The sequence below is a fragment of the Heteronotia binoei genome, chromosome 6, assembly GCF_032191835.1.
Source record: "Heteronotia binoei isolate CCM8104 ecotype False Entrance Well chromosome 6, APGP_CSIRO_Hbin_v1, whole genome shotgun sequence".
Taxonomy (NCBI): Eukaryota; Metazoa; Chordata; class Lepidosauria; order Squamata; family Gekkonidae; genus Heteronotia; species Heteronotia binoei.
Genome location: NC_083228.1, coordinates 122,509,453 through 122,533,631, shown reverse-complemented (window position 1 = coordinate 122,533,631; position 24,179 = coordinate 122,509,453). Strand labels below are relative to the sequence as shown.

Below are 24,179 nucleotides of genomic sequence, written 5' to 3'. Positions count from 1 at the left end.
TGCTTACCAAGAGTTAAACCAGCAAGATCCCAATTTCTAATCAATGGTCTTGGTTTAGAGCTACCTTATTGCCAGTCAGATAGCTCCTCCAGGAATGGCCCCATGTCAAGTTTCCTGCATACAGTACAGGGCTTGCTCTTTCCTCCTCCCAAAGGGCAAAAAACAGGGCATAAGAAGTAGAGAAGCTAGCCTGTAAGTTAGTACTTCAACTGGTACAGTTATCCATGAAGTATGTTGCTGAAATGGCTCCAGTTATACTCAAACTGCCTTCTTGGATTTGCTGCACCACATTTTACGGGTGAAGTCTGCTACTTTCATTGAATGGACCTCACATCAGCCATGTGGTGATAAGACACTTCTAATGGGCAACAGGTTTTCAATGTTTCAGGCAGCCTTCCTCAGTCCAGCTACCTGATGTGACAGGAAAAGCCATGGACTAAAGTTAGGATCTCTTGCTTGAAAAGCATGAACTATGACCCCTATCCTCAAAATACCTAGCTTCACCAGTTATAGATGCTAGACCAAAATCTAAGAAATTTGCAAAAGTTCCAGCCCCTTCCTTACCCAGTCTCTTGCCCCTACTTAACTTATAATACTCTTTTATGCTGTTTCCTCCTAGTTCGTCAATATCCACCCATCAAGAAGCATGTTCTGTACATAGCTGAGACAACAAAAAATAAACCTCCTTGTCCTACAAACTCCTTCCCTGTACCACAGGCAGTAACCAAAGCAGGGTGTGTCTTTAATTAGACTGCCTACTCACTGAAAGCTATACACTGAGAAAACCATAATGTAGACGCTGCAACTCTGTTTCCCTAAGCGTCTCTTCAGTTGTGAAGAGCTAAAAAATAAAACAACAAACCCTGAAATTGAAAAACTGAAAGCCAAAATTTACATTACGGATTACCCTTGGTTGCCATACAGAGCTTCAAGCTGACACAGGAATTATACACTTGAAATAGTACATAAAGCATAGAGAGGAGTATCTAAACTGTTATTCTGCTAGAACATTTCTAACAATGTTATATCGATTTTATCTTTGGTTTGTAATGGCCCATGGCTAAATACAAATAAATGCTATCACCTACTAGAACACTTGCAATGCTTGCACTGGGGCCACTTAACCTTTTCATTTTGTTGAGGTTCTTTTTGGCCCAGCCTTGAACTAGCAATTATCACCATAGTTATTTGTGGTGAAGAACAGTCACATACTGTGAGCAAGAGACCCCTAATTTCAGTTATATACAGACATCGTAATCACCCGTTTCGTTGCCAGGGTGCCTGGAGATTCAACTCACACACATCTGCTGTGAAACGTGAGTTTTATCTACCATTTTATAAGAGACTTATGTGAATACTAACAGCCTCAGTGTTACAATAGCACTCTATAGCTGTGGAAGAGTGCTAGCCAGAAGTACAGATGGGTTTCCAGCCGCTCCATGTGTGCACCATCTCAGCCGTTGCAGTGGAAGAAGTTGAACCACCAGAAACTGTCTGGGCAAGTGGTTTCCAGCCTTGATCATGAAAGCCATGTTGGTAGGCTAACATCATCAGCGACCATCTTCCTGCAGTGCCAGACTCCATGATGGAGAAGCGAGAGGCTCACGTACTCAACAGCTGTTACATCTACATAAGGCAATCAAGCTCAGCTTAGGCGTGGACCCTGCCAGACTGCCCAAGTCCTTGTCAAACAGAACTTTAGACAATGAACAGTGCTAGCCAGAAGAGCAGAAGAGGAAGACCAGCTTCATCTAGAGCCAGAGTTCTTTGTATAAATCGAGTATCACCTTAGGTACCAATTTGGCCCTCTATTGTCACCTGTAGATAAGCTTGGATAGCTTGTTTAATCAGCTCCACCCAATGCCTCCACCCATGCCATGCCCTGTCATTCTTGAGCCTCCCCTTTTCCTGAGGTAACACACCATGTGACACCGCATCATGTCCCATCTGACCCAGCATCATAATCCTTTTGTCCTTCTAGCCCCTAAGGGCTTAAGGAAGACCTTATTAGCTCTGACCCTATATCCCACACATGTGCCTCTGACAGTACCACATACTCCGCTGTTAGATAGGCCCCCGATACCTAATCAGTTGAGGGTCCATTCCCCATCTCCTTTTTCATCGCCGTTGGAGCCTTCCTCGAAGACTACGATAGGTAATAATTACCCTTTTTGTCAACCCTTGTGTTTACCCCTGTCTATTTCAACCCTATCTTTATTAGGACTGTATGTGTGTTGTGTGACTTTATACCTTTGTATGTTTGCCTTTATTCTATAATAAAACCCCTTGATTATTATATTATATTGCCTTGTTTTGGGTAACTTCCAAAGCAGATGTCTTCTGTATAAATAGGTTTTAGATCTCGCTGAAAGGCTGATTGCCCTCCACTCTAAATTCCCCAAAACCCTATTTTTAGGGCAATTGGCTTAACAATAGCATGGAGAAAATCACCCAAGTCTTCATGATACATTCCTAATTTTAAACCCTGTATGTATTGATAAGGGCCAAAAAGAAACGAACTTTCCATCCCTACCTCTATCTTGCTGTACAAGTCAGAGCCTTAAAATTTTTGAGTGCGAGAGGGAGTGTGTGTGTGTGTGTGCGCGTGTGTGGAGAATCAGAGAAATACACTCTACCCCTAAAATGCCTCAAGCAGAATTTCACAGTACAAGACAAAAAGAACTCACTGCTCAACTTTCTCTTTTACTCTTCCTGCTTCCCATATTTACTTTCTTATGTTTACTACAGCACGGAGAAGGGTGCATCTTTGTTTCATCATTGCCTGGTGCTTAGTTATTTCTTGCTGATAACATATATCAGGGATCCGCAACCTTTTTGACCCTGCAGGTACCTTTGGAATGCTGGCACAGGGTGGTGGGAGTAACCACAAAATGGCTACCTCAGGAGGCAGAGCCAACAAAAATCTGTCAGGGAGTGAGGTTAAGCATAACTCTATTAGGAAATCTTCAGCATTTCAGGCAGAAGCTCAGTTTAATAGGATGCCTTCTTAAATGAACGTATTGTTTTAAAGTATTTCCCTATATGCACACAGCTTATCTTCAGTCCTGCAGTGGAGATCCTTGTACTGTGGTGGCAGCTGCTACCAAAGCAATGTTTTTAATGACCTGTGAAGCCCATCAGAAGCCCTGCTAGGTGAAAGTGCCATCTGGCCCTGCCCACTTAAAAATACTTCGCAGGTGCCAGGAAAGGTGTTGGCAAATGCCACAGCACCAACAGGCACTACACTGGGGACTCCATCCTGACATATGTTAACTCTTAACACGAAACCAGTTTGGTATAGTGGTCAAGTGAGCGTACTCTTAACTGGGATAACCCCACTCCTCCACATACAACTGCTGGTGAGACCTTGAGTCAGTCATAACTCTATCAGATCTGTTCTGCCCAAGAACAGTTCTTGGAGAGCTCTCTCAGCCCCACCTACCTCACAGGGTGTCTGTTGTGGGGAGGGGAAGGAGAAAGAGATTGTAAGCTACTCTGAGACTCCTTTGGGTAGTGAAGGGTGGGCTATAAATCCAATCTCTTCTTCTTCCTCCCCCTCTTCTTCTTCTTACGTACAAAGGAAAATCAAACAGGAATACTTTCCCCCTCCAAACAGCAACTCTGTTCTTCTAATGTTATGTTCAAAAGTCAATTAGAAAACAAGAAATGAAGTTCCCAACTCGCTAGCTTATGACCCTGTGTTTTAAGCACAAGAGTGTTATTTTCCCCCCAGAGTTGTCTTTGCTGTGACATGGTGACACTTCCTGCTAACAGCTCAGGTTTTTATACACAAGGGACAAATTCACATTCACAGTTATGAAGTACATACTTAGAATATTTAAATGTCATTTTTAGCGCTAACTGAAACCAAACATTTTAACAAGAATAAATAAACTTACTTTCGTCTGGGCCTGCTGATTTTTCACACTAAATTTCTCTTTCATTTCTTCCAGTAGGTGCTTTAAATCTCTCTCTTCTGGAGTTCCTAAATATTTTTGGTTAACGTGAAGATAGCAATGCCACTTTGCCGATTCAAAGCCCCAGTGACAGGTCCTCTTATCTGGAGAACGATGAGAATGCATCACAAATGTTTGAGGGGAAAACATCCCATAACATTCTGAACACTGGATACAAGGAGAATCCGGCTGAAGGTAAAACTGTGGGGCAAATAAACCCTGGCACTTGCCCAAACACTCATGCTCTACTTCAAATGCACTGCCAGTTTCTTTTAGTTGGGCCAGAGAGTTTTTTGCATGGACCAAGCTACCATTTTGAGGGAAAGTGTGAGGACGCAGCAATGCATTGCATAGTCTCTGAGCATCGGTCAGTGTGATAAGCCCACAAGACGGAGCATTAAATGGAAGGATTCCCAAAACTTTTAAAATGTGGAGCTGGTCAGAAGTGCACCGAGAACAATAGATGTAGAGTTCATCACAAACGGTGTTAATTTGCTGCAGAGAAAAGTCACGGAGCACAGAATTCAAGACTTGAGGAAGGCAGAGTCTCTTTTCCCCTCCAACTTTGAAACAAGATATAGACTCCCCTTCCAATAAAGTCTGAGTTAATTCTGTTGAACTGTCTGAAGGGACAAGCAGTGGACCAGGAAGGATCTGGGGTGATGGGAGAGGTACGAAGACAGAAGGCGTGTTTTCTTGGGAGTGGCGAGCCGAAAATGCTGCTGGACCTCCCAGTGAGCTCTGGCTGCTTAAGTGGAACTGTGCCAGCGTGTGTTTCAAACCAGGATTTAAGTTCAAAGGCTCAGATGTTGCAGCAACATTTGGCTTGGCATCTTCTTCTCTGTCTTCCATAGCATTTTCTTCACACTCATCCAAGTGTTCTTTCTTTATTGTTGTCAGCTTATTTATCACAGTTTGAACTTTATCTTTTACATGCATTTCTGTCATTGCTTTTTTTGCTGGAGGGCTACCATCTTCTTGCACCACAGTCCCCTTTTGTTTTGCATGGCAGCCAAGAGGAAAATTTATCTGTGGAGCTTCCATAGCCAGATCTTAAATAGGAAGGTCTGATCTTAGGCAGCCCTTTCAAATGTCAGTTTCTAGTTATCTGCAATTATACAATGCACATTTAACTGCTTTCACCACAGTAAATATTTAATAAGATACCAAGACTGGTATTTTTAATACTTTGCATTTAATAGCCTAGCAGTTAAAGAAGAGGGATTACTTAGAAACTTCTGTCATTTAAAAATATTTCTTCAGTTTACTGATATAAAATGTTCAACTCAATTCATGAACAAAAAGGTTTTGTTCACTCTCTTAAATCACTGGTTTTGAAAATAATCCAATGATTTAATCCAATAGAAAACTGTAACTTAGTACAAAGTCTAATAGCTTTGAAGGATTTCTCCATTTTTATGAACACACAAGCTTTTTAAATTTGCTTCCATCTGAACGTAAAAATGCAGAACCGCTGATGTTCTCACAGACCAAGACATGCTGGTTCCAAAGTTATACTTTTATATGTTCAAGGGACAGGTACTTTTCATAGCAGATTCCAGGAGTACCAGACCACAAGGCTGTGTATTTACTGTGTAATTATGCTTTCCACATTCAGTAATGTTGATGTTAATTCATCAACCTCCGAACTGAAAGTTGTTCCCAGGTGGCTCACAGTAGCTGTAAAGATGATGACCATGGTAAATATCAATGCTCCAACTCCAAGACTTAATAATGATAGCAAGATCCTAGCCATCAGCAAAATTAACTTCTCGGACTAGTACTTCATGCATCTGTCCAATTTTTCACAGAATCTAAATGGGAGGGAGAGGAAAAAAGGCACATATTTACATCTATTGGACTAATAAAATAGTTAAAATGGTTCAAGTTAACTTTATAGATTCTACAGAGAGACATTGGCAAACTAGATCCAGAGAATGAAATAATGGTTTAAAATGTGATACCTTCTATCAGACAAATGTGCCCTGTTCAATGAGCTTGCAAAACTGAGGCAGAGATTCTACCTTGATAAAATAATGTCGTATTTGCAAGACATCGCCATACATATGAAGCTGCCTTATACTGCATCAGATCCTTGGCCCATTAGACTGGCAGCAGCTTCTCAGAGTCTCAGGATGAGGTCTGTCATATCTCCTACTACCTGCTCCTTTTAATTGGAGATGCCAGGGATTAAGCCTGGGACCTTCTGCATGCAAAGCAGGGGCCATTCTTCACCATCAAAAGCTACCTCATGAAAGTCATCACTTTCACTGATGTTACGGAGCACAGAATTCAAGACTTGAGGAAGGCAGAGTCTCTTTTCCCCTCCAACTTTGAAATAAGATATAGACTCCCCTTCCAATAAAGTCTGAGTTAATTCTGTTAAACTGTCTGAAGGGACAAGCAGTGAACCAGGAAGGATCTGGGGTGATGGGAGAGGTACAAAGAAGGTGTGTTTTGTCACCATCAAAAGCTACCTCGTGAAAGTCATCACTTGAGCCATTTTCTTCCATATTTTGTCCTCTTGCTCCTCATAGACTTATTTCAATACTGTTCTAATAGGACAAGTAGGCCAGTAACATTTCTACAATCATCTACACACTCAAACATGGACAAAGCATATAAATAAAACTGATCCACAGAGAACACACAAGTCTCCTTTCTACCATGGAAGCTCAATCATTGCTTCTGCTAGAGGTGTGTATTTACTACCCATTTATAATGATGGATTTCTGATGAACAAGACTGTTGAATGGGGCAATGGTGAAGCAGGTGTGAACCTGATCAGTGGCAATACAGAAAAGCACTGGGGAATCCAGGGAGAGTTTGCTGAAGAAACACAATATACTTAAAGAGGAGACCTTTAAAAGAGAGCTCGGCAAATCCCAAATGGTAGGGTGCCAGGGTGCCTAGCAATTTCACTGTGGCAGCTAGTACCTTCAGCACTAATTTTACTGTAGTGTCTCCTGGCATTCTCAGCATAAGCACAGAGCGTATTTATCATTTGCATCAGATTTCTTTGTTGTACGACAAACAAAAATGCTCATGAAGTTCTTATCATTGCTCATTTATACATAACTTTATACCTTTCAATGGTGGGGGGGTGAAATAATTTCTTATCCAGTTGCTTTCTTTACTGGATCTGAGTCAATTAAATGATGCTTTTTAAAGCAATACTGGAATTATGAGAAACTGGGTAGAAGTTAGGTTAGAATTAGAGGGTAGCTTTTTATTAGGATGATGACAACCGGGATTAGACATATATTTATTTACATTCTACAATACTTATATTATCATAGCTTTAATAAAGTTACAAGGAACTGATGAGGTTAGGTTTTGGGGTAGCAATGATTTGGTGACTGAAAAATGAGCTCAACTCCTAAATTTTTGGTCTTGCTCCTCCAGCCAAAGAAAATCTGTCAGGGCCTGCTTTAAAACATTTCTCTGCTCTACATTCTTTACATTCCATAAACTCCTTTATTATCATAAAACAAACCATAATTGATTAAATATTGCTTGTAACTGTTCTCTTCATGTGAATTAGTCCCTGCAGTTTTCCATATGATTATACCTGACAATATAACTCTCACTTTCCCAATATTCTGATTTTTAGAAGAAGAAGAAGAAGAAGATATTGGATTTATATCCCGCCCTCCACTCCGAAGAGTCTCAGAGCGGCTCACAATCTCCTTTACCTTCCTCCCCCACAACAGACCCCCTGTGAGGTGGGTGGGGCTGGAGAGGGCTCTCACAGCAGCTGCCCTTTCAAGGACAACCTGTGCCAGAGCTATGGCTGACCCAAGGCCATTCCAGCAAGTGCAAGTGGAGGAGTGAGGAATCAAACCCGGTTCTCCCAGATAAGAGTCCGCACACTTAACCACTACACCAAACCGGCTCTCCGGTTTACCCCTATGTTTGCCTTTAGCGCCTCATCACCATTCTCCCCAGTTTGCATACTTCTGCTCCCCATTACAACACTTCATTTATGTCCGCATTTTGAATTTATTTTTGAATTTATGTCCACACATTTCAATTCCCCCAGTTTATTCCCCTCCGTTTTAATATGTAAACACATTTATAAAATTACCCTGATTCACATGGAATGCAGTGGCTAAGCATAATGCAGAGCACAGGAGGCACTCCACTCAACCTCTCCTTTCCTTCTTCCCCATAGGCAGCTGAATGGCAAACCCCCTATGATCTCAGTATCCTCTGTCTGATACACTTTGTGGCTGAGTGGATTTCTCAGCCCTTCCACAGTACAAGGTATCTGGAAGCTGACCAGAATGCTTGCTTCGCTCTAACTATCCTCAGTGTAATCTCCTTTCCCACTAGCCCTGTTCTTTCACCTGCATATAGCTCTCTAATGCCATGGCACAAGCTCAGAATACTTCAACTGTGGCTGGATTTTTATTCTGTTTTTACCTTTTTTAAAACAATGCAGGCCCCTCCCACCCCCCACACCAGATTTTCTGCATCACTATGGTTCTTCCTTCCCCTATATTAATGACCCACTCTTACTTCCTAATGGGTTTGTTTGGGCACCCAGTACAGCTGCATATGCCATGACCTGGATAGCCCATTCTCATCAGATCTTGGAAGCTACGCAGAGTCGAGCCTGGTTGGTATTTAGATGGGAGACCACCAAGAAACACCAGGGTCATAACACAGAGGCAGGTAATGGCAAACCACTTCTGAATGCCCTTGGTCTTGACAACCTATGGGGTCGTCAGGAGTCTGTTGAGACTTGACAGCATAGAATTATTATTATAGCCATACACAGACATCCAATTTGAAAATAATTACAGCAATAACATTTCCATCATCTACAAATGAATCCTTCCCTGCTTAAATAGAGAGTGTTCGCTTGGAATTGTGAGAATATATTCACAACACCAATGAAAGAAAAAAAGAAGCCCCAATTGTACATTCTTCAGAGGCCAAGGCCAGGGAAATCTCTAGAGAAATTACAAGGCCTCTTTACCCTTTCAAAACCTGCATATCAAATGAAGGTATCTGCACTCCAACCACATATGGTGTAATTCAGAGCAAGATGCTGTCTCCCCAGTCAATGCAGAACTGAAGTTAGGTGAGCCACCAGTCACAGAAGCCTCTTTCCCACACCAGCTGTTGGGGGGGGGGGTGGAGATCACTGCTGCTCCTTTGTACAAAACAATGTATTTTCAACACTGCACTTTCCCTTACAACACATGAACTACCCACACTCACCCCTTGCAGTTTTCTGGTCACATACAGACAGCTCTGGAAAACACACAATTCTTGGTACTGGAATGCCTCACTCACCTATATTACCTAGTTTCAAAATTCTAGTACATCTTATAAATCACTCCCCCCCTCCCAGGACTGAATTTTCTCCAGATCGGCTCCAACAATTATAGTGCATATTTGCACAAACTGAACTATTCTGTACTTCTCACATTCTGCCTTTGCTTTGGAAATTTAGAATCAGCTGTTTGGTAGAGGACACCCATCCACAGCAAACCACCTCTTACTAAAACACAAAGAACTATAAAATACATCACATGACAGTTGCTAGACTAAGGCCTCCCTAGCAATGCAGTTACCTCCCTTGCAGCCCTTATTCTTAACAGCAGTGGTTTTCAAACTGTATTATCTGAAATACAACTCTCCAGAAGTTTTTCAGAGATCCCTCAATGATAAGATGATCTTTCCCAAAAATCTGCTCAATATTATAAAATCTTACAGTGCAGAGAACAGCCACAGAAGACTTTTAAAAATACTATTAGTTTCATTAGCAGTTGACAGAGCGCAGTGAAGTCCAAAACGCCTGGCCAGAGCACTGCATGAACTGTGTGCACACCTTTAGACGATTTCCCAGAATCCTCTGCAACACACAGGGGGTACTATCAACAGAGAACACTGGAAAGTTAGAAAATGTGAGCAACCCTGAAGTTATGAAATGTGAGCACCACTGCTTTATAGGGGTTCTTCAACAAAGGCCCACAAGCTCTTAGTCTCCCCTAATTCTCCTACACCTACTGCTCCTTCTCTCACCTACCCCATTGTTGCATTATTATATAATCCTCCCCCCCCCCCCCCCCCACTATCTCACGTTCTGGCAGCGAGACCAAAACTTTGTACAAAGGGACTCGCCAGCCTTTTGCTCACAGACCCACTTATCAGATCCAATCCCCGGCTTCACCAGCAAATCCCGATGACATTGTGTGCTGAATCACTCCAGGAAGATACTGCTAGAGCCCAGCCCGCAAGACTCCTCTAAATCCTCTCCTGGACACTGGAGGGGGGGGGGGTTGCTTCCCGCTTTGGCTTCCTTTAATTCCCTTTTTTAAAAAGCTCCCTGCTATGCCAATTCCTCCAGCACCATCTTCACCCTTACAGAATTTCTCTTCCTTGCCCTGAACTGAAACTCCTTTCCCTGGCTGAATCAGACGAACCTGCTGCTACAGACTCTCCTCCTCCTCCCCCACGCAGGGTGAGGAAGGTTAAGTCTAGCAGAGGAGAGAGAGAGAGGAGAGAAAAGACCGGGGAAGGTTAGGCCGTGCGGGGAGGAGAGTCTGCCCAGAGTCCAGACGCCCTGTTCAGATTAAACCTCCCGGCTCTCTATACCCTCCCTCCCCTCCTCCTCCTCCTCCCCCGCTAACAGAGGAGGTTAGCAAGAGCAACCTTCCTCGAGACCTCCAGCATTTAATTCTCCTTTTCTTTCTCTCTCCCTCCCCCCAGTTTCAAAATTTTATTTTTAAAATACAAGACAACACATTAAAAGACCATTTAAACATCATAATAATAAAAAATAAGCAAGACAACAATACTATATAAATCACTAGATACATACAGTAGTATCATAAGCAACATAGTCAAAACTAAGTAGTATAGACTTAGTACATCAATAAGAGAAGAAATCTTATTTAATTCTTCTTTTGACTACTCTCAAGGAAATCCTTTCCTTTATGGGTTTTTTTTTTTTCCAAAACACACAAACATTTGCTTCTTCCTTGAAACACACATAAAGTAGCAATTACTCCCCCCCCCACCCTCCACACACACACACACACACACACACAAAAGGGCTTTTCCACCACACAGGAGACAATCCATAAAGACACCCCCCCCCCGCCATTGCTCTAGGCGAACCCAGGGCTACTCCATTCCCCTCCCCCACCCCCTGGGACCATGCCCCTTCTTCCCCCTCCTCCCCCCCCAAATCCTTATTTTAATTGTTGCATTATTGTATAATCCTCCCTGCCCCCCACGTGCTACCTCACACGCGTCCCTCGCCTTCCTCTCTTCGCCCGCCGAGTTGTCTACGGGAAACGTCCTTTCCCCTACCGAACATCCCAGTCGAGAGCTCCGGCTGTCCCCACGACTGGAGCACAAGCCGCCGCTGACGCACCGCCCACCCGTGACCTCACTGCAGAGACAGAAGAGGAAGAAGGAGGAGGAGGAGGAGGAGGTGGCGGCGGCGGCGTAGGAAAAACTACCGTGACTGAGACGGTGGCGGCGGCGCGCGGGCACGAACCCGCCAGAAGCGCGCGCCCGGCCGCGCCGAGCCCTCCGCGACAGTCCCCGCCCACCGTCTGGGCCGGCAGCTGGCTGGCGCTGGCTGGGAGTTGGTTGTCTCTGTGTGTGTGTGGTATATTTTTATACGCACAGAAAATGTATATACAGATACACATATTCAAGTATGTACACACATTTATGTACATACATAAATGTATACAGACACATTCAAAGGTATATAAGCATAAACATGATAGATAGACATTATTCATATAGGCGTGAGAGGACGTGAGGCACCCTCTCTCCCCTTTCTCCTTTCTTGTGGCGCAAACCGGCTCGGTCGTCGTCTGCTTTAGCCCTGCAATCGTCTCGCTGCTAAGCTCTGGCCCTCGCTTGGCGCGCTCTCGCCGCCCTTTCTCCTCAGCACACTTTCGCCTCAGACGGTTTTCTTTCCCCCGCAGGCCCGTCGTGTTCCCATCTGCCCTCAGCCCACTCTGAATTATTCTTCTCTCCACCCACATACGGCTTTCCTCTCACCCACAAATTCCAGAATATGCTCTGGCTGCTTTAGGCCACCCGTAGCTGGTTTCTTTACTCTTCGATGCGATTCCAGGCCCTTTAGCAGGGAATTCACTCCTTCCTACCTTCTTGTAGGGCTTCCCTTTCCCCCTCACGATTCGTGGGTTCACACATCACATGGAGGCAGTGTTCCCTCTAAGCTGAGTGTGAGCTAGCTCACAGTTTTTTAGCTTCTGGCTCACACATTTTTGGCTTAACTCAGGAAAAATGGCCCCAGAGCAAACTGATTTATGCAGTAGCTGACAGCTTTAATGCCAGTAGTTCCTGAAGTAGAATTTTTGTTCGCAAGACTCCATAGCTAAGAGGGAGTGTTGCATGGAGGTAACCCAAGTTTCGCTGCATGACACAGGACATGGATCAGGGGCTAAACACGTGACCTGTTGTTCCTGTATCTATGACAGTGTGCAAGCATGTTGTCACATCCAAACTTTTAACATATTGTACACATGGTGATGTGCGAAATGTGCCCAGGGAGTTCACATTAAGCAAATACAGATCAATGTTAATAATGTCATTTAAATGACTGTAGTCGGACAGTTGCCCTGAATCTCCATCACTGTTTTAATTAACTGAATGCATTCTAGGAACGGGAGAAATTCAAATGGCAAACCCATGCAAGTGTTAATTTAGGGGCACTATATGTGACAGCCAATGTGGTATGGTGGGACTAGGATCTAGGATCCCCAGTCTACAGTGGAAGTTTGCTGGGTGACCCATGTGCCAGTCACACACTCTCAACTTCACAGGCTTGTTGTGAGGCCAAAATAGAGGGGAATGATGTTCTGAATGATGTAAGCCACTTTGGATCACCATTGGGGGGACAGATGGGGGTGTGAAGTAAATAAATATTTCCAGATGGATTAAGATTCAGATCAATATTTCTCCCACAATGTCACCCAAGATCAACACCAGCTAATTTTATGGTAAAACTCCCTCCACCTACTTTTACTCAAATTGCCTAATATGTGGATTTATTGATTTATTCATATTACCAATATAATGTATATTCAGACTAAAGCACAGAGATTTTTTTTAATCAGTTATTTCAAAATGACCTTATAGCTAATCTCTGTCCCAAAGATAAAACACTTCATTTTTTAAAAAAATCCCCCTCTGCATATAAAGCTTGTCTTAAGAAAAACAGAAGTCATACAAGGATAATCTGAACAGATTCCCCTTGGTTATCCAACCTAGCCACCTCATTTGTGAAGTGTCTCATATTTGGTTTAAGAATAATGGCTATACCAGGGGTGTTGAACTAATTTGTTATGAGGGACGGATGTGACATAAATGAGACCTTGTCAGGCCAGGCCATGTGTGTCCTAAAATGTAATGCCAGGTAGTGGAGACATAAATGTTATAAAGGACACAGACAAACACAATTACAGGGGTTTTTTTTTTAAGTATTATCTGAAACATGCTTTAAAGATTAGCACTCTTGCAATATTTTATTTAACAATCTCTGATAACTGAAGGAAGCAAGAGAGAGAGAGAAGAAAACAGACTTGCTTGTGGGCCTGGTATGAGCCTTCCTGGGCTATACCTCTGTATAGAGCCTGTCCACAATTAATTGCTATGCCTGAGCTTTCACATGGGCCTTGATTCAGACAGAGGGCATGCACGGCTAAGAGGTTGCTTGGGGACACCTATTCCTACCTTCGCTGCAACACTACTTGCCACAATTTCATCATTAGTACAGTGTATCAAAATACATGGACCTTTGAACAGCAATAAAGGTCAAGTCATGGTGATGAGACACACTTAGCAGTCAATACCACTTCCAATGTTTTCTAAATACACACATCTCTTGGAACACAAGAGTAGGGGAAAATGGAGACAAAGTGAAGTCAGGGAAATAAAGGCAAAGGCAATTTACTTGATAATTGCTTCAATTTAGATAGGCGTAAGGTATACAAGAAAAAAGGGTAGACTTTGAAAACTGATGAGATATATATTTGACAAATACATGCATTGTGCCTCTCCCACATCAAACTGTGTTTCATTACAGTTATAATTTCAGTGTTGGCCAGTGGAGCTGGCCTGGCAATGAATACCCCTTCCAGTACTATTTTTAAAATACATACATCTTGAAATTGGTCTTTAAACACACACATTGTAATTCAAAGGTTGTAACAGATGCCTCTCACTGCAATGATACATATCTAGTTTCTTTGCTTCTGAGCTTTTGGTGAATGAGATTCCTCAGTAACACAGATGCATACATAACCTTAGAATATTTGCAGTCCTCATATTACATGGAACGACCATGTGTGTGTACATTGTCATCGAGTCATAACCAATCTAAGGCTATCCAAGCAAGAGGACTTCTGAGAAAAGTGAGCAGAGGTCCATCAGTGGCTATTAGCCACAGCTTATCATTGGAACTCTCTGTCTGGGGCAGTGATGCTCTGTATTGGTGATTGGGGGGGGGGGGCACAGTGAGAGGGCTTCTAGTGTCCTGGCCCCACTGATGGACCTCCTGATGGCACTTGGGGTTTTTGGCCACTATGTTACATAGAGTGTTGGACTGGATGGGCCATTGGCCTGATACAACATGGCCTCTCTTATGTTCTTAGCTTGAAGTGGTTTGCCATTGCCTTCCTCTGCAGATTCTGGCTTGGTGGTCTCCCATCCAAATACTGACACTGCTTAGCTTCTGAGATCTGTTGAAATCAGGCTATACCATACCGTTCCACATCTCATGGCCCATATATGTGCATGAACAAGGCAGAACTGAATCTGACTGCAGATACACTAATGTGAAAACACAGGGTGTCAGTTCTGGGTTGATAAATTCTTGGAGATTTGGCGATGGAGTCTGGGGTAGGCAAGGTATGAGGAGGGAAGGGACCTCAGCAGGGAATAATGCCATACTGTTCACCATTCAAAGCAACCATTTGTTTTGGAAAAATAGATCACTGTCATCCAGATAACTGTTATAATCCCAGGAGATCTGCAGGCCTCACCTGGAGGCTGGCAACCTTATCATAAGGCCATAGAAGCAGCATAAAATTAAAGTTAAAGCAATTTGTAGTGAAACAGAAGGAAACTTAACAGCTAACACCAAACACTAACCTAAATACTAGTCTGTGGAAAGATTAAACTTAACCAGAGGCAGCTGCAATATTGCTTATTTAAAGCTACCTCACAAATTGTCTACTATGCATGCATATGGCAAACAGCCAGGCCCTGAATTCAGCAGCAGCTCAAAGGAGTGCAGCTCCTGAACCTTTCTGACAGTCCTCCCTCCTGCTCCCCACCTACCTTGTCCATTGAACAGTAGGTGCAGCTGCATAATAATCCCCGGATTAGGAGAGTGGGCAGCCAGCCAACCACCAGAAGCTTTGCCACACCCCCAGCAGCTCTCATTAGCCCCTAGAGAAGCCCACACCACCCTTTATTCACTTCTTATTTGATTTTGGGCTTGCTGGCCTTTTGATTGGGGGGGGGCAGCCAAGGAGAGCCCCAGGTGAGCAAGGCCTGCTTGGGCTGGTTTGGGCAGCCTCGCTCACCTGGAGCTCTCCTTTCTTGCATCAGGTTGCTTTTGGCTGGTGGGGAATGGCACATGCTAATGAGTTATGCTAATGAGCTCCACCACCTATTTTTCTACAATATGACTCCTGCAAACAGCTATAGCAATTCCAGCTCTATGGTTCACGTACTCTTTATCTGTTGCCCAGAGAGCTTTTTTAAAAAGGTGTTCCTGTGAAATGTTTTAAGTACATCTTATATACAAATGTGTGAAACAGCCTTTAAAAGAATGGCTGAAAAATCAACTGGTTATTTCCAGATTATTTTACATTATTTATCTCTTAAAGAGTAATGCTCGTATTTATGGTATTTAGATATGCTTTAAAACTAAGCAAAAGAACATAAGAGCCCTGCTGGATCAGACTGGTGGTCAAGCATCCTCTTATCATACAGTGGCCAATCAAGCTGCTCTGCAAAGCCAACAAACAGGCCACAGAGGTCAAGGCCTTCCCTTGATGTTGCTACCAGTCCTAGGACTGGTATTAAGAGATTCACTGTCTTTAAACATAGAGGTTCCCTTTAGTCACCATGGAGCCATAGGTGGATTTCTCCTGTATGAATCTGCTGAATTCCCTTTTAAAGCCATCTATGCTAGTGGCTGTCATGTTTAATGGCAGTGAATTCCACATTTAAGATGTGTAGCCATGTTGGTCCGTAGCACTAGAAGAGTAAGAAGAAGAAGAATTGCAGATTTATATCCCGCCCTTCTCCCTGAATCAGAGACTCAGAGCGGCTTACAATCTCCTATACCTTCCTCCCCCACAACAGACACCCAGAGTGTCTTCCTCCCCCACAACAGAGTGAAGTAGCACCTTAAAGACTAACAAAATTTGTGGTCGGGTATGAGCTTTCATGAGTCACTGCTCACAGATTACATTAGTCTTTAAGGTGCTACTGACTTTTACTCTTTTCTACAATTTAATTACACGGTAGATAAAGAAGTACTTCCTTTTGCCATCCTAAAGACATTGAAGACTAGGAATCACCAGGACCAAGTGAACCAATACCACCACAAGAAATGTCCTTATATGGATCTTCAGAAAATCCTCAGATCAGAGCTTTCTGATTCTCATAAGATGTAGGAGGGGGAAGGAAACCCAGAAAGTTCCTTTCAAGAGCTGCTTTGTCAGTGGCACACAGTTAGAACTCCGCAAGGCATTCTTAAAATCTCTTTATAGCTCACCTTCCACATCTTTCAATGTAGTTTCTGGTAGGTGATGTCTCTCTCACCCACGCATGAAAGGAGGAGTGAGACAACTGATCTGCATTTTTAATGCACAAGTGAAAATTGTCATTCCAAATTACTTCATGTTAAAGAGAGGTGTTGACTAGTGTTGTACAAAAACTTAAAATAACTTTCCTGTCAAGCTGGTTAGCATACACATGAAACCTTTCCCTCAAACTGCTAAGATGTATAGGAAGTTTTGTCACACTGTTTTATGAATTAATTCAAATTCTCATTTGTGAACGTCCCTCTTTTTCTGCAGCATACAAAGACTATGCGTAGATATACTAGGGTTTCATGATCTGAAAAGCCTATTAAATCATTGCGACAGAAATGAAAAATGAACGCATCCACTTAATTCCTTGGCATAAGGTTGCAAAAATGGTGTTTGGTTTATGAATAGGAAAAGTCTGAAAATGTTAAAGAATATTTCTTTTAATTTCCATTATCCACAGTTTCTCACTCATTCCCCTTTGTTGCCCAGTAAACTTTGGATGATAGCTGCTTTCCCCTTTTCCAGAGTAATCACAGAACATGTGAAGAGGGACAGGGCCAGCCCAAGGATTTTGGATGACCTAGGCTTGGGTGCCCAAGACCCTCCCCTCACACCACAGGGAGGCAGGAAAATTGCACCCTCCACCCTTGGCCCCACACCATGGCAAGAAACCACCATTTACTCTCTTCATTCTAGGCAGCTGGGTGAGGCAGAATATGGCAGAGTCTACCCTTTTCATCCTCTGCTAGGTTGCACTAAAGCAGGAAGATGGTGCCCACGCATTTTGGGCACTGACTGCCAGATGAGGCTGGACGTGGCATTTTCATGGCACTGCTGCTGGCCCTTTATTGCTCTTGCCTTGCCACTCCCCAACAGAGGGAGAGAGGAGGGAGTAGTCTCCCCACTAGCCACCCATTAGGGCTGGGGGTAATCCCTGGGGTAGACCCTGGGGCTGTGAATGGCTGAGGGGCTGTGGCAAGCATCCGCCTTCCTTCCTGGGCTCAGAAACAATCCTTGTGATTTTGGCATCATACAAATCCAAGTCACCATCAGCCAAACAGAACTCATAGAATTCCACTGAATGAGAGGGGGTGAGCCAGCCTCAGTTTAAGTAGGGCAAAGTAATTTTCTCCCCTTTGGACGGGGATTTAGTGATTCTGTTTAAGAGTGTCAGCTGAGTCAGGCTTTTATTTGGCTTTTAGTTAGGATTTCAGGGCAGCTTAGGAGGAAAAGTTTGTTTTAGTGTAACAAATAAACATCCTATTAATGGCCCATCATTCCTAAATTATGTGTACAGATTCTGTGGAAAGGAGCTCTGTGCAATGAAAAAGCAACCTTTAACCTCTCTGAAGAAAGTGGAATTAAATCTCTGTAATGTATGGATGTCGGAGACGTTCAGATGGCAACATGCTTTATTAGCAAGTAGAAGAAGAAGAAGATGATTTTGGATTTATATCCCGCCCTATACTCTGCTCAGCATCTCAGAGCAGTCACAATCTCTTCTACCTTCCCCGCCCCCCACAACAAACACCCTGTGAGGTAGGTGGGGCTGAGAGTGCTTTTATAGCAGCTGCCCTTTCAAGGACAGCTTCTATGAAAGCTATGACTGACCCAAGGCCATCTCAGCAGGTTCAAGTGGAGGAGTGGAGAATCAAACCCGGTTCTCCCAGATAAGAGTCCACGCACTTAACCACTACACCAAACTGGCTCTTTACAGCACAAAGAACATGGCAGAGCCGGGTCCCCTGTTATATACATTTCCCAGAACAATCTTCTTCCTGGTCAGGTCCAGTCCTGGCCAGTTAAACTTCCCGCCACTGATCATCATAGGCGGGCTGTGTTCGTCATTTTCAGGCACCGCCCACAGGTGCACGGTGCTGTACTTTCCGGGACGAACGCCAGACGCAACACTCCTCTCCCCCTAGTTCAAGATACATAGTCTTTCAAATGAGTGGGCGGCTGCCGCTCTCTGAGCAAACACCGAGGTTCGATCTGGGGAGCTGGGGCTGCTGCCTGGGGTTCTATAACCGCTGGTTCCTCGCTTTGGGCCATGGTCGGCAGAGCGTTGTCTCAATCCTGCAGAGGTCTCTTCCCCGCCGAGCTCAGCAGGGTTGCTTCTTGCAGCGGCCCCGTGCTCCCCCCATTCCCCCACTCCCCCTGGCTCTGCCAGTTCCTCCGGCAGGGTGCGGCAGCGGAGTTGGTCTATGTGTCTGCGGAGGAGCTCCCCCACCTTCCGACAAGACATCATAAGAGTGGGACCCAGTGAGCTGCAGCACCCGAGCTGGTATCCACTCTGGCCCACTTGCAAAGTTCTTGGCATAGACCGGATCCCCTGGATCCCCCCAAGTGGCCTCCCTGGTCTCAAGGGAGCTGCGGAGGTCCGGGGCCTGGTCGGGGTGTAACCTATCGAACCGAGTGGTTAACCGCCTGCCCATGAGTAACTCGGCAGGGCTTATGCCCATAGCCGGGTTGGGGTTGATCATGTTCCCAAGCAGGAAGTTGGACAGTTGGTGGTCCCAATCCCCTTGGACTATGCGACCCAGGGCCTCTTTGATTGTGTGAACCATGCACTCCGCTTGGCCGTTAGTGGCCGGGTGAAAGGGAGTGGGACCGTATGTGGCAGATGAGGTACCTATTCAGGAATTTGTGGGAACTCCTGGGAGGTAAACGCGGTGCCGTTGTCTGTCACTACGGTGTCAGGGATTCCGTGGGTGCAAAAAACCCTCCGTGGCTGCAGTGGAGGTGGAAGCAACTGGGATGACCTCCAGCAACTTGGTGTAAGCATCCACCAAGATAACGAATATTTGCCCCTGGTATGGCCCCCAAAGTCTAAGTGTAGCCAGGACCACGGCACCCTATTGGATTCCCAGCGGTGAACGGGGGCGCCGGGCGGATTCGGCCGGGACTCTTGGCACGGTGGGCACCTCCTAACTCACCCCTCAATCTCTTCATCCATTCCCGGTCACCATACATAGCTCCGCGCCAGAGCTTTCATACACGCTATCCCCGGGTGCGTCTTGTGTAAGGCTTTGAGCACTTGCTTCCGGAGTCGGGGAGGGACCACCACTCTGCTGCCCCAAAGAATACACCCTTTGTGTAAGGAGAGTTCTTCCCGGTGGGAAACAAACGGTCTGAATACAGCATCCAATTTGCCCGTGGGCCAACCCCTCCCCACCCAGTCTGAAATGCATGCAAGGATGTGGCCTCTGCCTGTGGACCTAGCTACCTCCGCTGCGTGGAGGGGCTGCTCCAGCAGAGACTCCAGGAGCATCACGTGGTGGGCCGGGGCCGGATCTGGGTCCATCTGTGGCAGTGGAAGATGGCTGAGGGCATCTGCGTGGCCCATTGCCTTGCCGGGGCGGTAGATGAGCTTGTAGGTGAATGAGTTGAGGAACTCGTTCCACCGCAGGACCCGCTGCGACAGGATCTGTGGTGTCTGGCAGTCTGGGGCGAGTAGGCCAAGCAATGGCTTGTGGTCTGTGGCAATCGTGAAGTGCCTACCATACAGGTAGTTGTTGAATTTGTATACACCCGCCACGATTGCCAATGCCTCCTTATCTATTTGGGCATAGTGGCACTTAGCCTGGGTCAAAGTGCAAGAGTAAAAGGCCACGGGGACCTCTCTCCCGTCCGGGAGTTGGTGGCCCAGGACGACGCCCACTCCGTAAGGGGAAGCATTGCATGCTAAAATCACGGGGAGAGACTTGTCAAAATGGTAGAATACCTCATTTGAAACCAAGATGTCCTTGACCACCTGGAAGGCCGCGGCCTGCTTTTCCCCCCAGACCCATGGGGCGCCCTTATCTAGGAGTCTGTGTAGGGGTTCAGCCAGGGCTGCTTTGTGAGGCAACAATGTGTGGTAAAAGTTCAGGAGCCCCAAACAACTTTGTAGCTCCACCCTGCAAGTGGGGGCCGGGGCCTGTACTATCGCCCTGGTCTTGTCGGCCGTTGGGTGAATTCCCGCGGCGTCCACCACAAACCCCAGGAACTCCACCCTTGGCACCCCAAATGAGCACTTCTCCCGCTTTACCTTGAGACCCACATTCTGGAAATGGCAGAGCACCTCTCGAAGGCGACGGCAGAACTTAAACCAAGCCAATCCCAATAGGGTGGTGAGCCAGCGCTTCACCACAAGAATGTCCAGGGCCCCTTTAAAATTTCTGGGCCCACCCCATGATCTGCGCTGGATTCTTTTGAAAGTCCCGCAATATGAACTCCGTGGGCCGCAGGACCGGCCACTTGTGGGGGCAGAGTTTACTGAGGGTCTCCTCCGAAATAATGGAGATGGAGGATACCGTGTCCAATTCCATCAATCAGGGACCTTCCTAGATCAAGACACGCACTTTGATCTTGTCTAGGGTGTCCTGGGGCAAGTTCATTACCTGAATGTTGTTTGCGGTTGTCATGTGTGCGTCTGTCAAGTCGTGGTGTGCAGACTAGGGCCTCCTGTTGGGTCTGGCCCTGCAAGCTCAGGCAATGTGGCTTGCTTTTCCTCAGCTTCTGCAGTCCGTGTTACAGTAGGGGCAGTCTCTGCGCTCATGTGGGTCCCCACAGCTGGAGCACTTGGTGCTTGGCTTTTCCACTGCCCGTGGTCGGTTTGGTGTTTTCAGCCCGCTGCGTGGCTGGTGGCGAAGCTGATGTGCCCCTTACTCGTCAGAGCTGTCTGAGATCGAGGCGGCGGCGGCCTGGTTCGCGGAAGGGCTAGTGTGCATGTTCGAAGGCAGAGCGCTTTCACGAGGTTGATGTCTTTGTCTTCGTATGCTAGCAACTTTCAGTGCATTTTCTCCTCTTGGACGCCAACCGCGAAACAGTCCAGCAGGATCTCTTCCAGGTTCCCCATGAAATCGCATCTCAGGGCTAATCCACGGAGCTCTGCAAGATACTCGGCGGCGGACTCAGCTTGTCTCTGCTGTCTCGTGTAGAACGTGTGCCTGCGCGTGAGACGGGACGGCTGTGGCACCATGTGGTTCATCATCGCCTTGACCAACTGGTCGTAGGTTGCCGTTGCAAGGGTGATCGGCGCGTTGAGTTGCTTCATCAGCTGGATGGTCTCCACCCTGCATGAACTCAGGAGAAGCGCCTTCTTCTCTGCCGCTGCCTCCATTTTGTGCAGTTCCATGTAGTAGTTGATCTGATCCACCAATGATTCCCATAAGTCAGGCCGGGTGATGTTGAATGCCGATAGGGTTTGCCCGGGAGCAGTAGCCATGACCTCGGCCACAGGAGCACTAGAGCTCAGATCGCAGGGCTTGCGGGCAGCTGGAGGCTGCTCTCTGTTCACCAGAATCCCATCTTTGTCACCAGTGTAATGTAGGGATGTCTGAGACGTTCAGATGGCAACATGCTTTATTAGCAAGTACATCACAAAGACAACATGGTGGGGCTGGGTCCCGTGTTATATACATTTCCTGGAACAACCCTCTTCCTGGTAAGGTCCAATCCTGGCCAGTTAAACTTCCCGCCACTGATCGTCATAGGTGGGCTGCGTTCGTCCCTTCCAGGCACCGCCCACAGGTGCACTGTGCCGTACTTTCCAAGATGAACGCCAGACACAACGATCTCCCTTCAGGGTTTATTTACTTTAATTGAGGCTCAGCTACAAAGTAATTATTCTTACTGGGGAAAGGTTACAACCTTTAGGCCAGTTTTACTTTGTATATCGAAGCTGTCTGCACATGACATTTATCCTGTTACTTTGTTTTCTGTTAATAAGCCTTTTTTATTCATTTCCATTATGTCCTGTCTGTCTAGTCAAATATATAGGAAACAGTGATTTCTATTTACCTCACAAATTACAACCTTGGTAGAGCAAGTTCCTAAACAAAAGACCCAGAGAGCTTTAGGGAGTGCATAGCTTACCTGCTACCATTCCTTCAATCAACGCTTGTATCAGCCTTTGCATTTTGATTGTGGGTAGATGAGGTTTAAGCGCTCCATGGCGCAGAGTGGTAACCTGCAGTACTGCAGTCCAAGCTTTTCTCACGACCTGAGTTCAATCCCAGCGGAAGCTGGATTCAGGAAGCTGGCTCATGGATGACTCAGCCTTCCATCCTTCCGAGGTTGGTAAAATGAGTACCCAGCTTGCTGGAGGTAGTGTAAATGACTGGAGAAGGCAATGGCAAACCACCCCGCAAAAAGTCTGCCATGAAAACCTTGTGAAAGCAATGTCATCCCATGGGTCGGAAATGACTGGTGCTTGCACAGGGGACTACCTTTACTTTTTTAGTTGAGGTTTAAAGAATCTATAGGAGAGACTGGAGGGAGGGACTGCACATTCTTCAGTGGAGAAGGTCTCCCCCCACTCACCCCATAAACTGCCACAGGGAGCATGGAGGGCAATAGGGCTGGTTGGGAGCACCCTCCACCACTGCTGCCCCAGGCCTAGGCAATCAGCTAGCACCACCTAGTGGACAGGCCTCCCCTGCATGTGGGCAGTTTCTTACGTACGGTAAGTGATCCCTCAAGAAAGAACTTTTCACTAGTATATCTACTTTAAAGGAAGATCATGGTAAACTAAAAGGAATCGATAAAATTATTATGGCCTGTTTGTCCACAATTTGACACAAGTTGTGCTACATTAAACAGATACAGGTAGGAAACCATGTTTGTCTACAGCAGCAGAACAATGCTTGATTCCAGCGGCGTCTTGAAGACCAAGAAAGTTTTATTCAAGGTGTAAGCTTTCATGCGCACACACACTCTTGAACCTGAAGAAGTGTGTGTGCACACAAAAGCTTATACCTTGAATAACACTTTGTTGGTCTTCAAGACACCACTGAACTCAAGCTTTAGACAGCTTGACTAGTCCTGCACAATGCAAAGACGGCCTTGGCTATTTCTGGTTCATGTGAACCATAGCACCATTTATCAGAATCATTCAAGCTAAAGTGACACAGTACTCCATTGAGTATGTGTTCCTGTAATAATTCATCATCGTATGGATTATTGTTTGCCCATTTGTTGCAAATGACTGGCCCAATCATTTCAATTGTCAAAATAATATTGAGTATGGCTGTCATAAGATCATATTATCGGAATCTATTAGATGCCAGCATTTCCTTCTAGGTTTCCAGTGTAAGAGGTTTTATTTTAAAATAAAAACTTACGTTTACTTCTAAGAAGGGGAGGCTACTCTGCAATTAGCAATATGGTTACTTAGAAACAGCAACACTTGTCTATAGGGGACACATGGTTACAGCAACAATTTGAGATATTAGTCATCACCCTCTCTTACAATTAGTACCTTTCTGGATTTACAGTACATACAATACAGTTTCGGATTACACTGGTTTCCAACTGAGCAAGATCAATCCCCTCCCTATACAGCATAAGTCTTAAGACACTTAATAAGTATTCCAAATGAGGAATGTTTTGTGCTTAAAAAGTAACTCCT

The 24,179-nt window shown here is 45.4% G+C and overlaps 2 protein-coding genes across 2 annotated transcripts in view; both read right to left on the bottom strand.

Annotated features, from left to right (window-relative positions):
- Positions 1–11,444, bottom strand: part of SKIL (SKI like proto-oncogene) — a 37,239-nt gene extending 25,795 nt beyond the window's left edge. The window contains exons 1-2 of the mRNA XM_060242498.1: positions 11,217–11,444; positions 3,900–5,770 (exon numbers count right to left, since the gene is read on the bottom strand). Coding sequence (XP_060098481.1) covers positions 3,900–5,000 — 1,101 coding nt within the window. The 5' untranslated portion in view covers positions 5,001–5,770; positions 11,217–11,444. The remainder of the gene's footprint in view (positions 1–3,899; positions 5,771–11,216) is intronic.
- The window catches only part of GPR160 (G protein-coupled receptor 160), a 302,729-nt gene that overhangs the window by 126,151 nt on the left and 152,399 nt on the right, over positions 1–24,179 (bottom strand). The window lies entirely within an intron of this gene.